We start from the raw sequence: 21241 nt of genomic DNA on the forward strand, positions 1-21241 counted from the left end.
TCAAAGTCAAGGATCACCGACTGGTGTTTCATCGATTGTTGGGAAAATCAACAGGACTATCGAAAGTGAAGTCGCCATGTTGAATTTTACGGAGGGTGATGCCAATTCAAGATGGCATGTGCAACAACGAACCCAGCAATCAGATTGTCATCGATCTTGTGAAGGGCCAAAACGTTCTTCAATTTGGGATGAGGGTCTTATGCGGGAGCTCTTCAATACTCACCCGTCCGTTGAGTGGCTTGATTACCACAGTTCTGACTTTCAAGAAACTACGCACCCATGAAGCAAGTGAACCGAAATGTGAATTTTATACCTCTATATATTGAGTTGAATGTAAATTGAGTTTAGCATTTTCGTTCTCAGATACAAAATTTTAGATGCTAGAGCAAGGCTGTTCGTTCAGATTACCAAGTCTATTAGCGGGATAGTCCCTTCTAATTACTTAACCCTTCTTGATACTTCAGTTGGCTCACAATGACAGGATCCACCCCAATCGTTTGCATGTTTTTTTAAGGCAAACAAATTAGTGAACGGCAAAAGCTAGGGAATCTTCTGGGGAAGCATTTGGAATATGACGCGACGTCTTCACCTACAGTGATAATAAACAGCAGTAACTGAGCAATGACTTGAAGAAGTCTTTATTTATATTCACAGCACCCATAAAAGTGTTTAAAACCTGGGCAATGAAGCTTATGACGGGAGCTCGAAATGAACTCTAAAAAAATGTGATCCGCTTGTAAGAAGTCACTCCACCCAACCCAATACAGCTATTCTATCTCAAAAATGCCTTACATGTCTATTTTTAGTTCCGTGCAAAGCCCTCTAGAGCACGAGTAGAAAAAAAGTATCGGGGACTAGATTATCGTGGACTAACAAAGACGTGTATTAGTAAGATCGTCACTTATTGCTAGTTAGTTATAAACTTTTTCTCTAGAGTAGTACGATAGCTTTCTTGTATCTTTAGTTAACAAAAAACTATCGGAGACGAAGGAGGTATACGGTACTGTTTTACTGCAGCACTGTCTATCAGGAAGATCCTATAACGTAATTCACGGCCGAGCCGCGCACCCCAAAACACATAGTAAATGCGATAAATTACCAATTTATATATCAAGAACCATATCTATTGATGATAGGATATTAAAATCTTATGATCTAGATAGTATTTCTAACTTACTAGAGAAGTATAGGACAATTAGTTGAAGCATTGATTCAGATATATGTATTTGTCCCATATACCAAAACTACGCCGTATCTTATGGTAACCCATCGGGAATGATTATTGAAATTGCTTAAGACTAAGATATGTTATTTCACACGCTAAGAAAGTCATATATCCTAGTATTTAAGTAAAAATAAAATATGGTTGTTCAGATATGAAATGGTAATTTATCGAATTTACTTTGTGTTTTGGGGTGCGCGGCTCGGCCGTGAATTACGTTATTTTCCGGAGCTTGGCCCATATCATTAATCGGGTCAATCCGAACTAATCATTCGCATCCGGTAACTTCCCAAAAGGTACATCCTCCCGAAATTCCGCATCTCGGACTTTCGGGCTTTGGATATATGAAGATCGTTTTTTCCGGGTCTGTACTCTAACCGGGCTCTCGGCCTTCTTTCTTTGCCTTTCGCTGTGATATTTCTACGTCGAACATTAGGCCGGCCCAAAATTCCCTTTGGAGATTACGAGCGAACCGGAAATCAAAGACATTTTTCAATCTGTTAGTCCCATATAGACGAACATACAAATGCTTTGGACACTCTATTTTCACGGCCCCTTTTAATAATTCATCACTATCTTGCAATTGCCTTCCAATTTCCCATTCCAATAACAGATTTCTCAATTTCGTGTCTCGCTATGGAAGAATCAGAGACCCCAACACCGGCTGGATCCCTTCCACCCTCGCTGAATGAGAAATGGACGGAAAAGGAAGACCGATGGCATCTTATCGACAAACTGGAGGAGTTCAACCAACGGGATCTTGCTTCCGGATTCAAACCTCGGCAACTTGGTGTCACCTGGAAAAATCTCACGGTCAAAGGAACTAGTGCCGAAGCTGCAATCAATGAAAACTTCGTTTCGCAGTTCGACCTTCGCCGGCACCTTTCCCGTTTCCGACGCAGGAATTCTCTACAAACAATCTTGGACCAAAGCCATGGCTGCGTTAAGCCTGGTGAGATGCTGCTTGTTTTGGGCAGACCTGGGTCAGGTTGTACCACGTTGCTCAAGATGCTCTCCAACAGGCGAGCAGGCTACCAGAAAATTGATGGGGACGTTCGATTTGGAGATATGTCGCACGAAGAAGCAGAGAAATATCGTGGCCAAATCGTCATGAACACCGAAGATGAAACGTTTTTCCCTACCCTCACTGTCGGCGAGACGACCATATTTGCGACTAGCGGAAAGATCCCAGCCCATCTCCCCGAAGGTTGCAAATCAAGACACGAGTACCAAAATGAGCTGAGCGATTTCCTACTTCGCTCGCTTGGAATATCCCACACCGCAACTACCAAAGTTGGAAACGAGTATGTTCGTGGTGTATCGGGAGGTGAGAGGAAGCGTGTTTCTATCCTAGAGTGCCTTGCTGCCCGAGGATCGATTTACTGCTGGGATAACAGTACCAGAGGCCTTGACGCCAGTAGTGCGCTGGACTGGGCAAAAGCCATTCGAGCAATGACAGATGTCTACTCCCTGTCTTCCATCGTGACGCTTTATCAAGCTGGAAACCAGATCTACGACCTTTTTGACAAAGTCCTCGTTCTGGACGAAGGAAAGCAGATATACTACGGCCCAATGAGTCAGGCTCGTGGTTTCATGGAAGACCTTGGATTTGTGTGCGAGGATGGCGCCAACGTCGCTGACTTCCTAACCGGAGTTACAGTGCCGACTGAGCGCCAGATTCGCTCAGGCTTCGAAGCCAGCTTCCCGCGCGACGCAGAATCTATCCGCTCTTCATACGAAAACACAGATATTTTCAAAAACGCCGTTGCCCATTATTCATACCCCAACTCAGAGCTTGCTAGTCGGCGAACGTCAGACTTCAAGGAAAGCGTCGCTCTCGAAAGAGCATCCAAACGCAGCCAATACACCGTCGACTTTGTCTCTCAAGTGAAGGCATGTATTATTCGTCAATACCAGATCATCGCTGGGGATATGGTTACTTTTGGAATGAAACAAGGCTCGAACATCGCCCAAGCTTTGATAGCTGGTTCTCTATACTACCAAGCAGCCGACGACTCCTCCGGGGTGTTTATCAAAGGGGGCGTGCTGTTCTGGTCTGTGCTATACAACAGCATGACCGCAATGTCTGAGGTTGTGGACTCTTTCACAGGCCGACCTGTCATCCTGAAGCACAAATCTTTGGCCTACGTTCATCCAGCAGCCATCTGCATCGCCCAAATTGCCGCAGATATCCCTATCATTATTCTTCAAGTTACTACATGGTCCCTCATCATCTATTTCATGGCTGGCCTGGTCCTTGATGCATCGAATTTCTTCACATACTGGACTATTTTGTTCGTTACCAACATGTGTGCCTGTGGGCTGTTCCGTGCAATTGGCGCTGTTTTCGGTTCATTCAACACCGCTGCCCAGCTCTCCGGATATGCGATCGCTATCATGGCTATGTATGCTGGATATCAAATCCATACAACGCAGATGCATCCGTGGTTTGGCTGGCTATATTGGCTCAATCCATTGTCATACGGATTTGAGGCATTGATGGGAAACGAGTTTCATCTTCATGCGATCAAATGTGTGAACACCAATCTGATTCCCAATGGCCCTGGTTATAGCCAGGACGAGCATGCCTCGTGTGCTGGCATCGGGGGTGCACAGCCAGGAGCTCTCTCTTTGACAGGCGATGAATATCTTGCGTCTTTGATGTATAGCCACACTCACATTTGGAGAAATTTCGGAATACTGTGTGCGTGGTGGGTTGTGTACGTCGGAATCACACTAATTGGAGTCATTCGCTGGCATGATGCTTCTGAGTCGGGAGCTTCGCTGCTCATTCCTCGCGAAAGATTAGCTTCTCACCAGCGGCTTTCTCCCGTTGACGAAGAGTCCCAGTGTACGGAGAGAAGGAAGGTTAAGCATTCGTCCAATCCGAACGAGTCACTCCAACAGCCTGCCCCCGCTGAACAGGAAATACTACAAAATACTTCAATTTTCACGTGGAAAGCTCTGACATATACTGTTAAGACATCCTCAGGCCCTCGAGTGCTCCTCGATAATGTTTATGGCTGGGTTAAGCCCGGAACCCTCACTGCACTCATGGGCTCGTCAGGAGCAGGAAAAACAACCCTTTTGGATGTTCTCGCGCAGAGAAAAACCGAAGGAACAATCAAAGGATCAATTCTGGTCGATGGCCATCCCCTCCCCATATCCTTTCAACGCTCGGCCGCCTACACGGAACAGCTCGATGTCCACGAGCCCTATGCCACAGTGAGGGAGGCATTGCAGTTCTCTGCTCTTCTTCGTCAATCCCGAGATATCCCTGAGGTTGAAAAGCTCAGATATGTCGATGTCATCATTGATTTACTGGAGCTTCACGACATCGCCGACTCCCTGATTGGAAAGCCTGGCGCAGGGCACGGCTTGAGTATTGAACAACGGAAGCGCTTGACTATTGGAGTGGAATTGGTCTCGAAGCCTAGAATTCTTATCTTCTTGGACGAACCTACCTCAGGTCTGGATGGCCAGTCAGCATTCAACACCGTCCGCTTTTTGAGAAAGCTTGCTGACGCGGGCCAATCTGTCTTGGTAACGATCCACCAGCCGTCCGCCCAGCTCATGGCACAATTTGACAGGCTTCTACTCTTGAAATCTGGCGGGAAGATGGTATATCTTGGTGACATCGGAAAGAATTGCCAGACGATCAAGGATTATTTTGGGAGATATGGAGCACCTTGCCCTATTTCGTCCAATCCGGCGGAGCACATGATTGATGTGGTTTCAGGCCGCTTCTCAGATACCGATTGGCATCAGACATGGCTTAATTCCCCTGAGCACAAGGACACGACCAACGAGCTCGAGGCTATCCTGCAACAGTCGGTTGCCAAAGGTCCCATGGAGGAGGATGGTTTTGAATTTGCCGTACCACTGGCTGTCCAGACCAAATACGTCTTGCGCCGCATGAATCTAGCGCTGTTCCGGAATACGTCCTATATCAACAACAAGATTGCTCTCCACATTGGTCTGGGACTATTCAATGGGTTCAGCTACTGGAAAATCGGACAATCGGCAGCCGATTTACAGCTCAAGCTTTTCACCGTATTCGTTTGGATGTTTGTTGCGCCCGGTGTCATCAATCAACTTCAGCCCCTCTTCATTGAGTGCCGGGATCTTTATGATGCCCGAGAGAAGAAAGCAAGAATATACTCTTGGAAAGCCTTCGTCACAGCTTTGGTCATCTCTGAAATGCCATACCTTTGCCTCTGTGCCGTCTTGTATTTCGCATGCTGGTACTACACAGTCGGCAGCCCCACGGAGTCCGATAAAGCAGGTGCTGCATTTTTTGTGGTTCTTATATACGAATTTCTCTACACATCGATTGGACAATTCATTGCAGCCTATGCACCGAATGCTGTATTTGCTGCACTGACCAATCCGCTTCTTGTTGGAATCATTGTATCCTTTTGTGGAATCCTGGTCCCTTACGAGCAAATCGTTGCTTTTTGGAGATACTGGATGTATTGGCTGAACCCGACGACGTACCTGGTTGGTAGTATGCTTACATTCACCATATTTGACGCCGAAGTTGAATGCGCGACCGAAGAGCTGTCGCTATTTGACCCGCCCAGTAACATGACTTGTGGCCAATATCTAGTCCCCTACCTTAACACTTCGGGTGCAAACCTCTTGAACCCAGAAGACTCGCTCGGCTGTCGTGTTTGCCCTTACTCTAAGGGAAGTGACTATCTTCATACCATCAACATCAATGAGTGGTATTTTGGATGGAGAGACGTGGGTATCACCGTTCTCTTCGTCATCAGCTCATACGCTTTGGTATATTTCTTCATGGCACTGAAAACAAAGCCTTCCAAAAAGGCCGAGTGAGGATTAAAATTCGTGATCAAGACCTGCGCAATGAGGACTGTTCGTTTGGATTCGCCGTTTCCTTGCTTCTTTACACTTTATATTTCGCACATTTCTCCGTCGCTGGTTCAGGTCTTTACTGCCACCCTTTGCTCCATTGGGAAACATGTTCAACTTAGAGGTCAATTATAGATTAAATACAGTATTTATTTGCTTTTCCCTTTTTCCAACCATGGTACCGTATTGATAATCATGAAGAAGGGTGTATTCACATGCAGTAGTCACATTGCACACTCCAATCTGACCATTTTAGTTGCTACTCTTTGTAGGGAAACTAACCCAAGCCGTGAATAACTATATAGTAGTAATCATACGCGAGTAAAGAGAGGTATATAGGACCTAATAGCCGGCCACAGAAAACGGTAGATTGCTTCCGTATAAAGACGTTCTAAGGGCCCGAAAGAGTCTATAAATTTTAAACTGAGCTGAGCAATAACCGCTTGTTTCCACGCTTAGAAACCTGCTTAGCCTTGCGCTTCTCCCCTGATCTTCTAAGAAACTTGTCCTCGGCGTTCAAATTCTATTGCTGCATGGGATCTTGCTTCGCTACCGTCATGTCGCGTTTCCTCTAGAATAGCGGTCAAAGAGGTTTGATGGATTAGATTATCAAAGGCCACTATGTATCGCTAAACAAAACTACGCTCCGAGCGCATGCAAACGCGAATCTACCCGCAGCGAATGTGGAGAAACGAGAGAAACGCAATCGGACTGCCAGGCATATACCATATGAAGGTGGCCTTACTGTTGAAAAGGGTCTATAGCTAGCTCAGCAGAAAGATAAGCCAGTTTAGCGGATGAGGTTATATCCCATGCGCGGGGCGAATGGCCTATTCAGCCAGATCAGCAGGCTACTAGAGCTCCAGTGAGGTCTAGCGGGCTTAGGGAGAATGAGCAGAGGATTATTTCTTGTAAAATTTGCTATTTTAAATCAATTAATGCGTTCTGGTTGAGAGGCCTTGGTCTGAAATTCTGTGGTTGGGGTAGGTGTTTCAGTCGGTTTTTGTTGTAACGCAAAAGGGAGCTTGGTTATGATCTTCCTAGAGGGCTACAAAGAGGACATATATATATATACAGCATGAACCCATCCAAGTTGACTGGAAAGCAACTTAGGCTTGGTACAGACGGACAGGAATTCTTTCCAATGTTGCAGCTTCATTGATGAGTAACCTTCATTGATGAGTAACAACAGCCTCATGTCGCAGCAGTGTGTTTCATGCGGCCGTGGATTACGTTAGAGTATTTCCTTCCTGATATTCACAGAGACTACAACTAAGTGTCCCGTTTTTCACATGCAATGTCCCCAGCTTAAATTATTGTGGGCCTCATTAGAGCAAGGTTTCTGATGTACGTTGGTTCTATGATCTGACAGAGAGGGTGCTAGTCACCCTCATATTTACTGCCGGAATTTCTCGAGCACTTTCGTCGGATTAGCCTTTCTGATCGCAGAACATAACCTTCCACTGGCGCGTGGGTCTTTGGAGCTAGATTTTTTGTTTGCTATCAGTATAGTCCTGTATACAGAATGGGTCGAAACTCCGAAGAGGCCCTGCTGAAAATAATGTTTCTGGGTCCATACCCTTATTTAATTTTATTGGCTTTACATCTGAAGCAGCAAATATTTATTCAGGTAAATTAAGTACACCACGCTTAAATAAGTAACAAAATGAATCCGCTTCAATTTCAAATCATCTCAAACTGTCCGCTCTGTGCTCGCAGACCTAAGCCTTCATCTTTCGTATTGTTCTACTCATTCGTAGTGCTATGCTTGTCTGGTACAAAATGGCTAAGAAATAGTTACGGCCCTCCTTGTAGCTTAAGGTTCGAGTTATGATGAAGAAATTCCCTATAGGCGTTTTTCAGAAAATTCATCCTGTCGTTGGAGCGTGTCAAGCTCCGATGTATGCCAGCGTTGTCATAAATGGTCATGAATAATGGTATTATTTACAAGAGAAGTAGAACCAAAGCGCGGTATAAAGCCTTTGAGGCGATCGAATTTATCTTATAGATAGCAAAGAAAGAAGCTTTTGCTGATTTAACTAACTCTGCCCTGATGATGCCCTTTCCGTCTGTAAATCTGTGATGGGTTGGCCGAAATAAGTCCTGAGTGTGTGAGACCAATCATAGAAATGTCGTAAATAGTAAGGAAGTCCATACTTCTGTCGCTGCATACGAGGCACTGATCGTCCAAAGACGATTCTAGGAAAGGCCGCCACGGGCGACGGTATTATATGAAATTTATTGCTAACAGTATCGGCTCAAGGGTCACAATACCGTATCTCTCCCCACCACAGCCTTAGCACGGTAGAATCCATGAAAAGAGACCTATGAGATAGAGGCTCTTTAATAACATTGGAAACATTTTCAGGCCGGGTGGAAGGCATTAATGGTAATGTGACAGATGATAAACTATATGAACCTAATCTCACGGCTGTTCAGAAAGGAAGATTTCAATGTAGTTGCAGGATAAAGACAGAACAAGGAACTCTTTATAGTGGTCTCGGTTCCAAAGCTGATGTTACCACCTTATACTTTCTTACCCTCTCCCCAAGCCTACGCTATGATAAACCTAGATATGTTGGGGCAACTTCTCACATTTTGCCTATAAATTAGTAAGTGTCTTGTTTATGGTTGGCTGTGCTATAAAACAACAGATTCAATCAAACTTCCATTCAAATATTGAGTCATATCACGCGCTATTATTCTTGTTAAGTTTGTTTCGGGGACTTCTATTCGAATCGTGCGAGATCTTTCCGCAGACCTCTAAATCAAGTGCACTGCTTCCGCAACCAAGTTGAACACAACATTCACGTGTCCTTGGAATTTGATAGCGTGATAAATAAAGAGCGGGTGGGCCTAATGACGCAAAACCGTGGTATCAAGAGAATCGAGAGGTGGCCACAAGGTACAAAGACACAAGTAAACAAAAAAAGAGCCAAATGTATTGATAAACCAATTGACCTGATACAAATGAGCTAGTCCGATAGGAATCAAAATCCGTGGGGCGACGTTGTTGATGACCCCTGGCAAATTGATTCCGACGAAGCTAAGCTCGGTCACGAACGCACGCCAATTTATACCAGCCCTATACCGGTAACAGCCACGAGGGTGGTATAGGTCAGGCAGATTTAACTTCCTCCGGCGGATAAGGAAATAATCTGCGATCATGATGCTGCAGATGGGGCTTATGAAAACTCCATAAGCAGACATGAAACTTAGAAACTTGGAAGCACTGTTGACAATCAACCATGGCACCATGCCCCATGCACCGAGAAGTAAACAGAGTAGTGAGCCACGTCTAATAGTTATCAATGATGGTACAAAGGACATGACATCATGACCGAAGGGAATGGAGTTTGCAGAGATATCACAAGATATTTGAGCAAGCATCCACAGGATAGCACAAATGAAGGCAAGGAAGCGACTGCCCCCCCGTACTACCCCAGTATGGAAGCATTTGGACAGGACTGGATATGTCTTCTCCGTATAGTACCCGCCCAGCACCAACCACTGCCAGACCGAGAACAGCGTAAATGGTTTTGATAACAGGGATGGCTAATGCCTGGTACCAATGCCCACGGCTCCTAGGGTTATGTTAGAACGCTTTTCTGAGCTAATCAAAGGCCAGAATATGAACATACTCTTTCCGAGCAAACCGTGAATAATCCGACATGTTTATCGTATTGGTAAGCCAAGAGTTGGTAGTAGATGAGAAAGTAGCAAGCCAAAGCCAAATGTGCGCTTGTCCTGACACTTTTGCTGGCTGGTTGAATATTCCTTGAAGGTCACCAGCTTTAACACAGATCCAGACCGCCATTGCAATAGAGACCTAGTAACAGTGAGTTTTCAGGCGAACATCAGTTCGAAGAGGATTTTACCGGAATAATGAGTATGGTTTTTAATAGAAATAGCCGTCTTTTAAGCGGTTAATCTTGTGAAACAATAGAAGAATGATGATGAGGCATACTTAAGTCGTTGGACTGGAATCATCATAAATGGAATGTGTAAGCTGGTGAATAGAAAGAATGATACCATTTGTTCTGTTGATATTCCAGCTGACTTGGGCAGGTGGTTGGCCATGTTTCGATAGCCAGGCCATATTGCAGCAATTGCCTGGGTATTGATGTTAGTGATTTAGAAGGTAATACGGATGGAAACAACAAGCCTCGGTCATACCAAAGAGTCCATAATAACAGTTCACACCGAACCAAACGGCGGACAGAATAGCACGAGAGAAAACGGCGAAATTCCCAAAGTAATACCCAAAGCTCGAGCGAATGGCTATAGGGAAGGGAATATGATAATCAATTCCAACATATCCGTTCAAAACAGTGGGCAGGCCGTTGCAAACTCCCGAGAGGAAAACGATCAGAATGGCATCCACGGTACTCAGTCCCACGAGGAGAGGTGCTGTCCCAATAGTCCAGCTGGTGATATTGACAAGGTCAGAAAACCAATAGTTCACAAAATCAAGTCCCTTCCAGGTCTGTAGCTCAGGGCCAATTGGATCAGAATCTTGGCTAATTTATTAGTTATGCATATATTATTAATCAGCAATAACGATAGCTCCCTACCTTTGCTGCTCGGTATTCCAGCAGGAGCCAGGCTGCTAGGTTCTTTCGGGATTTTCCATGCTTCCATCGAAGAAAATTGAACTTTTAATTCGGTAATGTGACATTTCATCCGTGTTTTCATCATAGGTAGCAGCGCCATTGTTGAAATGTTTCTTGTAATCCGTTGCTTCTCGGTATTAAAGACCGACGCTAAATAATACTGCGGAAACTTTTATACTAAGATGGCCAGAGTGCTAGTTTTCAAAATGTGTGATAACGTGAGTCCCCAATCGAATCACGAAGATATGAATATCATAGAACCTCCTAAAAGCGCCCATCTGATTGTGTATCTCGAGAGCAGGAGATTGGGTATGATTCAGCTCAGTAATATCCCACGGACGAGTTCTCCAGAGGGTGAGATAAACTCCACGATCCCGTTATCGCATATCTCGGCCGTGGGGAACATGAAGGTGGGCGGCCGGATCATGTGATAGATAAATTAGCTTGGCAGTGAGGTGCGAACTTAACGACAGACATTTCAACAGAGCCTTTTTTTCAGCACGAGGACTTTTGCAGACTTTAAGTGGCAGCTCGCGTCTAGCACTCTATTCTCATTATTTCCATTGTCTACAAATTCGAAATACGCGCGATATTTCTCTCAGAATGGAGTTTCCTATCATCTCTTTGAAAGACTTCCCATCCGAATTTGACAAGATTTCCAAACAAATCTTCGAGGCCAGCCAGGAATGGGGATTTTTTATTGTGACAGACCATGGAATCAATGGAATCAACCGAATGTTCGACCGGGTGATTTTTTACGAGACAACCAACTTTGAACGTGGAAACTACTAACAACTATACTAGGCGCGTGAATTCTTTGACTTACCAATGGACATCAAGTCCGAGAAGATTCTAAATGAAGACCCAGTAGGATATGATGGACATCAGGCTACCTCGTAAGAATTACCAAAGTGATGGCCAAAAGAAAGTGACAAATATACCAACCAACATCTATCTATAGTTTTGCTGCTTCAGAGGGCATGTCTTTCGGGCTTCCCGCAGGGCAATTATTCAAAAGTGACAACATTCATGCCTGGTGGGATGCGGATAAGCTGACTGAAGTTGAATCCTTCAAGGCTCAGTGCAATGAGCTAAACCTCAGAATAATGTCTTGCTTCGCCGTCAACATGGACCTTCCGAAAGACTTTTTTGCAGCTTCGCACAGACAAGTATTGCCCGGGAACACGCTCAAGCTTATCAAATACCCGAAACTGGATGAACAGCCAGGAGCCTTTATTCCTCGATTATCTGAGCACACCGACTGGGGAAGCGTGACTCTGTTGTTCACAAAGTCGCCGGGTCTAGAGGTTCGCGACCCGAGCAATCAATGGCATGAAGTGCCCGTCATTCCTGGCGCAGTTACTATCAATATTGGTGACGCTCTATCTCTATGGACTGGAAAGCAGCTCAAATCCACCATGCACCGCATTTCTTGGGATAAAGTACCAAGATCTCAGGATCGTTATAGTATACCTTACTTCGTGCACCCAAATTTCGGTATGTTGTATTGCATCTGATTTAATTTTCCTTGTTTCTTCAATGACCTGATCCTGACCCTTATAGAAACTAAGCTTCAGCTCAAGATACTGCCGGATAATACCGATGAGCAACAACTGACGTATGCCGACTACTACAAAGTCCGACTTCGATTGACTTGGGGTAGTTTAGAACAGAAGGATGGTGCTAGAAACTTTGGCGATGTGGACAACAAGACATTGAAGTATTTGAAAACGCTAGGTGTTGCGAACGCAGGTAATCTGAAATCGAACAGTATCACCCTATAAGTGTCCAGCTTTTGGTGATACGCTTCGTTGCCGGGGTCGATTGTCGCGGAAAGCCAAGACGAGAGTAGCTGTGGACAGTGAACTTGGTATATGCCTTGTCCGTGTAAGCTACATTTGTCACTTCTTCGTGCAGATCTCCGAATTAAATTACAGTTTTTTTCCTTGAATAAAATAGTTGCAAGTGCGAAAGGTTAACGGGGAATCATTGAATACCCGGAGCATCAAATGAACCAGGGGAACTAATTCGCGAGTATACGAAATTTTTTGAAGCCCGTTCGTTCCCCTACAAGTAGTAGAATCTCTAATCAATAATCTAATCTAATGTTCACACCGAGAAAACTCCAGTTGTAGTCGTGATTCAGAGCCAAATCAAGAACCTTCTGAATTAGAAGTCGTATTCGAAGCACGGCTGGCCAGGGCAGGCCATGCCATCCCTTCCGAAACAACCCGTGGCAAGCGGAAGAACGATGAATGAAACTCGACCGCGGAATAGAAGATGAAGCACTAGACCTCGGCAGAGTCCACGTATGGACTGTCCAAAGCTGCCCAAAGCTGCCTACTGGGCGGGTTTGGACGGTCCACTAATATCCATGGGCGGACAGGATAAGGGGGTGTCCGCCCACTGTCCAAACCTGCCCGCCCAAACCCGCCTATACGGGGTATTTATACATAGATATGCTTATAATCTTGCTGAATAATCATATTTATACATTGTTTAATGCACGAATGGGCAGGTTGGGACAGGTTTGGACAGGTTTGGTACTTAAGCGCGTGCGGGCTGGGCTGGACTTAGCGCAGTTGGAAGTTGGACACTAGGGGGCGTCCATGGACGGGTCATGGACATCTTAGGGGTGTCCATGGACGGACTCTGCCGAGATCTATGAAGCACATATGTCAGGCCTGCGTTTCAGATAGCAAGTTGTGTATTGGAAATAGAGTGGGGAGCGAGGCTCGGCCGCGGACTTGATAAAGATCCCGTGGGTTACTTGCATCATGATTAGTTGTGTCAATTGTCGATTATTCAGAGCACCATTCCTATAAATGGCCCTAAATGAGCACCTAAGCGAGACCATTGATCTGAGTACTTTTCTTCACATCACAACGATTCAACGATTTTAGCTTTATCGCAGATATGCCGACCAAACAGGCTCCACCGATAATTGACTTTTCGCGTACGTCAGCTGTCTCGTTATCAGATGACACGATCAAGTTTATTTCTTTAGTTCATTCAGCTGATTTATCTTCTTCAAGCTTTCTACGGGGAAGATCAGCCCGCGAGACATAGACTTATCGAGCAAGTTCGCTCTGCATGTGAAAGCTTCGGCTTCTTCCAAATTATCAACCATGGCGTTCCAGAGTCCCTCCGACAGGGAATCCTAAAACAATCGGATGATTTTTTTAAACTCCCGTTGGAGATCAAGGAGAAGTATAACAAGGGCAAGCCACTGCGTTAGATTCATGTTTGCGAAGCTCTCCGCTAATATGGCGAATCACTAGACATTGGCGGCTTTAACCGTGGTTACGAACGGTTGCGAGCGCAGAACTTTGAGAAAAAAACCGAGGGTGACTTGAAAGAGGGTTACTATTTTGGCACCGACCTCCCTCTTGACCACCCTTACGTTGTTGGACGTAAAATCAACTTGGGACCTAACAAGTATCCCGAAGATGTATCCGACCCAGAATCATTCAAGAAGATTGTCGACAGCTATTTCAAAGCAATTGAGAAGCTGGCGCACAATATTTTGAGGGTTCTGGCTTCTACATTGAACTTAGATCAGGATTTTTTCGCAGACTACGTTGACACGCCGATCGCTATACTACGTCTATTGCATTATCCCCCCCAGCCGGCTAATGCATCTTCTGATGAGAGAGGTAAGGGAGTCACGAACGTGGTGGAGCAAGAAAAGCCTCTAACAATCGGATTAATTAGGAATTGGGGCTCACACTGACTTTGGTGGTATCACTATTCTTCTGCAAGACATGGTCGGTGGCCTCCAGGTGTGGAAAAAAGAAAACTCAACTTGGGTTGACGTGAAGCCTCTGGAAGGTGCCTTCGTCGTAAACCTTGGCAACATGATGATGCGGTGGACTAATGACCGTTACGTGTCCAATCTGCACCGCGTGATCAATAAGACAGGAAAAGAACGTTACTCTGTCCCTTTCTTTTTCTCTGGTAACCCAGAGTATATTGTGAAATGTCTGTCAGGCTGTGAAGAAGCCAGCGGCGCCAAGTACCCTCCTATCTCGGTCGAGGATTGGATTGCAGGTCGGTACGCGGATACTTATGGTGCGAAGGATAATAATAAGGCGATGAAGGATTTGTCGGCCGAGGCTGAGAAGGCTTATGCATGAAATATGGCAATTAAAGAAAAGAGGGGGGGAGGGGTTAATTTATCCCTGTACTTCGTTTCCTAAGAAATTTCCCAATAAGCACACATACATACCTCGATCCCACTAACTACCTAAAACTAGTTGGTACTAGTGATTAAGAGTGGTCTTAATTAGCTCGTGGATACTAAGAAGTTGTTTTCATTTTTGCTTCTCTCCTATATGCGCTGGTGTCTGAAAGCTGCAGTACCTACTTAGTCCAGACTTCAAAATAAACCCCGATTCCAACTCAAACCTAACCGAACCTGTCCCGGGTTTTGGTCAAATTCTATAACCCATGGGGTACCCATCTTGGTGTAAGCAGACTGAACAACCCTGCATCCCGTAACTGCAGAAATAATGCAGTCTCCTACTAAATTTTCGAGTATTTTGATTACACATCTTTTGAGCAAACTAGTTTTCTGCAGTTCGAGCAAATTGAATTCATCATAATCTACCAATAATGCACGACAACATCATCCTCTCTTCGTACTAGCTTTCGCCCTGACACTCATACCTGAGTAGAGCTCTCTGGTAGCTATGGTTCAGTCTCCCCTATATCTACTAGATCAGAAGCTCTGTCCTCCTGTTATTCGGTATTACCTATCATATTTATCTCTAGGCCCTCTGAATATTCATTCCATTTCTCTCTTACTACCTCAATCTCAAAGACCTGCTCCAGTTGTCCTACCTCATTCTCCCTAAGATCAACCCTTGTTGCACACAGAAACAATATCATCTCTTCCACTGTAACTAACTTCAGGTGACTACGACGAAAATGGCAAACATCTCGAGCAGCATTGAATAGTGGCTCTATCCTAGTACCTGTTGCCGGAATAAAGAACACGTCACAGGCGAGGAAGGGGATCATAGGGAAATGAGATTGGTTCTCTCTCCAGAATTGAAAAGGCTAAACATCAATTTTACCTATCAGATCAACTCGTTAGTATTATACCAAATCAAGCATTTCGGTTAGAGCTTACCGTTCGCAAGATATTGAGAGTGTTGTAATGCAAAAGAAAGCTTGATTAATCTTCCTGAGGGAATACATGAGGGTATATAAACAACATGAAGTCCAAGTTAATTTCCAACCAATTTGGTTCTTCCCATACATAGAGCAGGAATTACTTCCGATATTGCGGCTTCATTCCTGAGCACAGCGATTAGTGATCAAGGTTGGTGGTGTTCGCTGGTAAAGATCGCGAATTATAAAGCGATACACACCCCCGTGTGCACTGCTCGGATCGCCGAACAGAGGGACAAGGCCAGTTCACCTCGTAGATCCCGAGAAAGCAGTCTTTAGTCTATTTCCTAGAGATAGAACTGTGCGGATATCTCGCTAAGCAGTTAACCTATTTTGAGGCGTAAAATTGTACAGTACTTACGGCCATCACTAATACCCCTTTCGACCGTATATACTGATGCGTAAAGTCATAGTACTCAAGTGCCCAGCGAAGATATATAGTCGCATACTTGGGGGTTAAGCTTAGGCGCTCAAGGACGAATCACTTTCGGCGGCCTTATTCGTGCATAAAGCGCTAGATAGAGGTTTGTTTCACCTTATTTAAGACACCTTTAAGGAGGTCCTAAATTAAAACGCATGGAATTTTGTTAATCATATCGTCAATCTTCTTAATATCGTCCTTTTAAGCTTCCGAGGGCGCCTAGAGCGTAGTAGCTAGTAATTAATTCTTTTCGATGCGGCCAAAATCGTAGATTCAATGATAGATAGTGGAATTGTAGGATACGTCTTGTGAATCTGATTATAAGACCGCTTAGCAACTATCTATAATTTAATAAGTTTTGTGCGCGAGATAGGTTGAGTTCTTGGTTTCTCTGATGTAGTGGGCGAATAGAGGCTCTTGTAGAAGGTAGTTTAGTCTGATGTGATCGAATAGGAGGCATATTACCCAGAGAAATAGGCGATCTGAATAGACTGCGACATCGCCCGTCCATGGGCACCTAGGAGGTGCCCAAGGCCCGTCCACGGTGGGCCTTGGGCTATTTGGATTTTCTAGTGCCCGTCCATAACGCCCAAGGCCCACGGGCATGCCCACGGCGGGCATGCCCACGATGCCCACCATTGCATAAAGTCACCCAAAATGGACGTATAACTCGCTGACTTTGCATAATAAATAACTGTTATTTACACCTGTTTTGCCAACTCCATGTAAAATGGCAGTTTTAATCTACAACATCTATAAATTTTACTGAAATATCTATGTATATGAGAAACTAGTATATATATGATACGAATTGGACTAAAATTTTAATCGAAATACATCATGTTGTGTGGTATTTTTATTAACTTATCAAATCATACTGTAACAGCTTGAAGATATATATTCAAGTCAGTGGTACATGCCTGGCATTTTCTATAAGTAAAATACTACTTATGGATTCTACTTTATCTCTCACTCTGGTATATTTCTTATAGGTAGATCGAAAGATAATTAGTATAATTCTTATTTTATAAGCTTATATCACTGAATTCTGTCAATTATATCACTCAAAGACTTATGTTATTATTCTAGGAGTTTTAAATCCTTCGATTGTAACTCAAGATGGGCGTTTAGGTATGTTCCCATGGGCGTGCCCACGGGCGTGCCCACGGGCATGCCCATGGACAAAGACACTTATAGCCAATCAGCTTATAATATATAGTGGGTCTACACTCAATTTACGATCTATCAGATCTATACAAAGCACCCCTTTTACTAGTAATCCTCGTTTCACACGGTCGCAAGTTACCTATTGTAAGTTCAGATCACTCACTCTCCTATAGTCGTTATATTATCCCTTACATCACATTAACCATGTCCCAACCTAGTGCCTATACCGCAGGGCCTTCTTCACTTCCTCCGAGCTCCCAACCAGACCTCTCCTACGTCGCCGATATATTTGATCCTAACCTTGATCCAAATATTGATCCCAGTCTCTTCAACAGCCAACAGACTTCTATCTCACTGATAGAGTCCGAGTTCACTCAACCGGCTATTCTTGATTGCTCTCTCAAACGCGTCGGCCCCGATCGGAGAAAGCAGTTTATCCTCTACGACGCGATGAACAACGCGTCCAAAGTAAAGTTTATCGAGTGGTGGCGTACCACAGTACGCGGCAGCAGTACTGAGACACAACAAAGGCTACGATGGGATGCAAAACACATATCAGATGTCTGGGAGAACTTCGACCAGGTAGCACATCATATTACAGGCGAACCTTTGGTCATGTGTCGGACGTGTGGGGTTACATTGCCTCATCCAAGTACAAAGCAAAGCGGCACCAATACACTCAAGCGGCATCTAGCCTCAGGCAAATGCCAAAAGGGTGGTAAAAGCAAGGCTACACAACAGTCGATTAAGGAGACCATGCAGCATATACCGGTAAGTCTTATATTATTATACCCTTCAAGATAACTAACATATTACATATTAGGCACTGGAGTTATCTTATAACTCAAAATTCTCGAATGATGAATGGGAAAGAGAGCAGATTGAATGTCTTACCAGTCTGAACCTCCCTTTCCGGATACTTGAGAGGAAGCAATTTGCTTCCTTGATTCGAATGGCACAAAAGGCTCCAGCTGAACCCACTTTACTCCATCCTCGCACTGCTCAACGCCGGCTCAAGAAATTGGTCGACGAGGAGCAACATTCAATTCTCGCTACCTTACCACAAGATGCGAAGCTCTCAATTGCCCTCGACTGCTGGACATCGCCTTTTCAGCAGGCATTCATGGCAATCACAGGGTACTTTATCGACCGAGACTGGAATTACCGTGAGCTCCTACTTGGTTTCGAACCACTTGATGGGGCGCATTCTGGTGTGAATCTAAGTGAAGTACTTATGGAGATCTTTAAGAAGCTTGATATTACTGATCGTGTGTTAGCGATTACATCAGATAACGCGTCAAATAACACAACTTTAGTACAGGCAGTTCAAGACTCTATTGACTCCCTTGAACTACCGAATAGCCCGGTGGTTGTTCGAATCCCTTGTCTTGCACATGTTATCCAGCTAAGCCTTCGCGAGCTACTTGGATCGGTGAAGGCCGATCCCCAGAACGATACCACAGATCGGAATGTTTCAGATGTCCAAGCCCAAGCCCAAGCTCGATCGCTCCGTGCTTCACAGAGTGAACAAGTCATTGTACAAACCCTTGTCAAGGTAAGTGTATCACTTTGTTTATCACTTAATATATCTAATAACTATCTAGATTCGAGGGCTTGCTGTGTTCATTAATGCAAGCCCCCAACGTCGCGATGATTTCTTCCGTCTCCAGACCAATGGAGCAAAACTTGCGCCTATCCAAGATGTCCGCACCCGCTGGAATTCTACCTTCTTGATGCTTCGTCGTGCGAAACGCCTCAGCAAGCCCTGCGATGAATACTGTGATAATATTGGGACTCAGAAATACAAACTCAGTAAGGCAGAATGGCGGCAGGTCGACTACCTCCTGTATATCACAGAGCCGTTCTATCGCTTTACCACAGTGCTTTCAAAGACCAAAGAGATAACAGTACATCATGTTTTTGGTATTTATAACGCCCTCTTTGAGCACTTCGAGGAATCGATTGCACGACTCACTCCGAAAACCATACCTTGGAAGAAGGCGATGCTACAAGCCCTCAATGCTGGGATGGCAAAGCTTACCTCTTACTACACAAAGACGAAAGAGATCCATGGTAGTCTCTACGCGATTGGAACAATTCTTGCACCCCAGCATAAGCTTCACTTCTTCTCAAGTAAGGCGTGGGGTACATCGGAGAACGACACAAACTGGAGTGATCAGTATAAGGAAACGCTTCGCCAGTTCATAGCTCCTTACGCCCAAAGACACACTCAGACACGGTCCCTACGAGAAGAGCAACCCCCTAAGCGTCACTCAGCCAGTACAAGTGACCTAGACGCCCTCCTTGACCTTCTGCCTCACATCCACTCTGATCCATCAACGTCGGAGCACGAACTTGCTAGATACCTTGAAAAGCGTACGTTATATTCACTGTTATTACGAGCAGGAATACTAATACCTATGATAGCAAGGAGAAAGGTCGATCCTTTACAATTCTGGAAGGAATATGAGAATGAATTCCCAATTCTTTCCAGTGTTGCTCGCGACATTCTCTCTATTCCTGCAACAGGCGCTGGAGTTGAACGTCTTTTCAATTCAGCACGGGATGTCTGCCACTACCGACGTGGGCGGCTGAGTGCGAAGACAGTCCAGGATATCATGATGTTCCGGTGTAAAACCCAGTTCGACATTGAAATAGAAGAACTACCCGATGAGGATACGTCCTTGGATTCAATGCAAGAAGCAGACGAACAGAGAGAGGCTGAGCTTACCACTGACATGCCTGAACCAATCAGCGATGGTGAGGATTCCGAGGATAATGATCCTGTTGGACTGATCGAGTATGAGTTTATAATGGAGAGTCAGCTTCCTCGTCCTTCTATAGTGCTAAGTACGCGGAAGCGACAGAGAAGTGAGCTAGTCGACAGCGAAGATGAGAGCAGTCCTCATCTCCCTCATTATGGAGATAAGGGTAGCACTCAAAAGCGCCCTGGTTTAAGAGAAGCAAGGAAGCGTGGCAAACCCAATGATGATCAATTTGTATCGTATTAGTGTGAATGTATGAATATAATGAATGCCTAAGTCATTATGCAAAGGCTTCCAAGGCTCATTTCTGACCCCGGTCAAAAAAGTGACAATGTGTCAAGTTGTTGTATAAAGGCTTCTAAAGCTCATTTCTGACCTCGGTCAGAAAATTGACAGTAGTATCAAGTCATTGTTATCAAGTCATTGTACATGTAATCGAATTACTCAAAAATACAGAGAAAAAATGCACAAATAATGCAGGTCACGAGGTCAAGAAATTCTGCTTACTAAAAAGGCCCATGGGCGCCCACGGTGTCCATGGACAATGGGCCCTAAGGGTAGGGCCCGTCCATGGGCGTATGGATAGTGCCCATCGCCCGCTTACATAAGGCCCGTGGGCACTGCCCACCCGCCCGTCCATGGGCGATGTCGCAGTCTAGATCTGAATGCGTGGGTAGGGAGAAATCGATAGAAATCGCGAGATGTACACCAATCTTCGTGTCGCGTATTACTTTGGCAGAGGTTTACTGGGTCGGCCGGGGCGGTAAGACCTTGGCGGTGTAGTGGGCCTGCCTAGGTAGGAGGACCCGATTTTGGATGGGTGACTCGGTCATGCAGGAATTACGCTAATTGTTGACGTAATCCCCGGCCGTCCTGCGCACCGCAAACACACATTAATTCCGATATCTTTATTCCAACAAAAGATATGACTTTGCATTGTTTTCAGAGTATTAGTTCTTCTATGCTTAATATATTATGCTAAATATATCTAGGTCTTGAGATA

The 21241-nt window shown here is 44.9% G+C and overlaps 1 protein-coding gene across 1 annotated transcript; it reads left to right on the forward strand.

Annotated features, from left to right (window-relative positions):
* Positions 1-1858: 1858 nt before the first annotated feature.
* Positions 1859-6061, forward strand: N7487_002988 (uncharacterized protein; the record flags this gene model as incomplete). The annotated part of the gene is made up of 1 exon (XM_056870735.1): positions 1859-6061. The coding sequence occupies one exon, from the start codon at positions 1859-1861 to the stop codon at positions 6059-6061; it is 4203 nt and encodes a 1400-aa protein (XP_056735519.1).
* Between the last annotated feature and the right edge of the window lie 15180 nt (positions 6062-21241).

Source organism: Penicillium crustosum (assembly GCF_028827405.1).
Source record: "Penicillium crustosum strain IBT 35664 chromosome Unknown utg000001l_segment0_segment0, whole genome shotgun sequence".
Lineage (NCBI taxonomy): Eukaryota > Fungi > Ascomycota > Eurotiomycetes > Eurotiales > Aspergillaceae > Penicillium > Penicillium crustosum.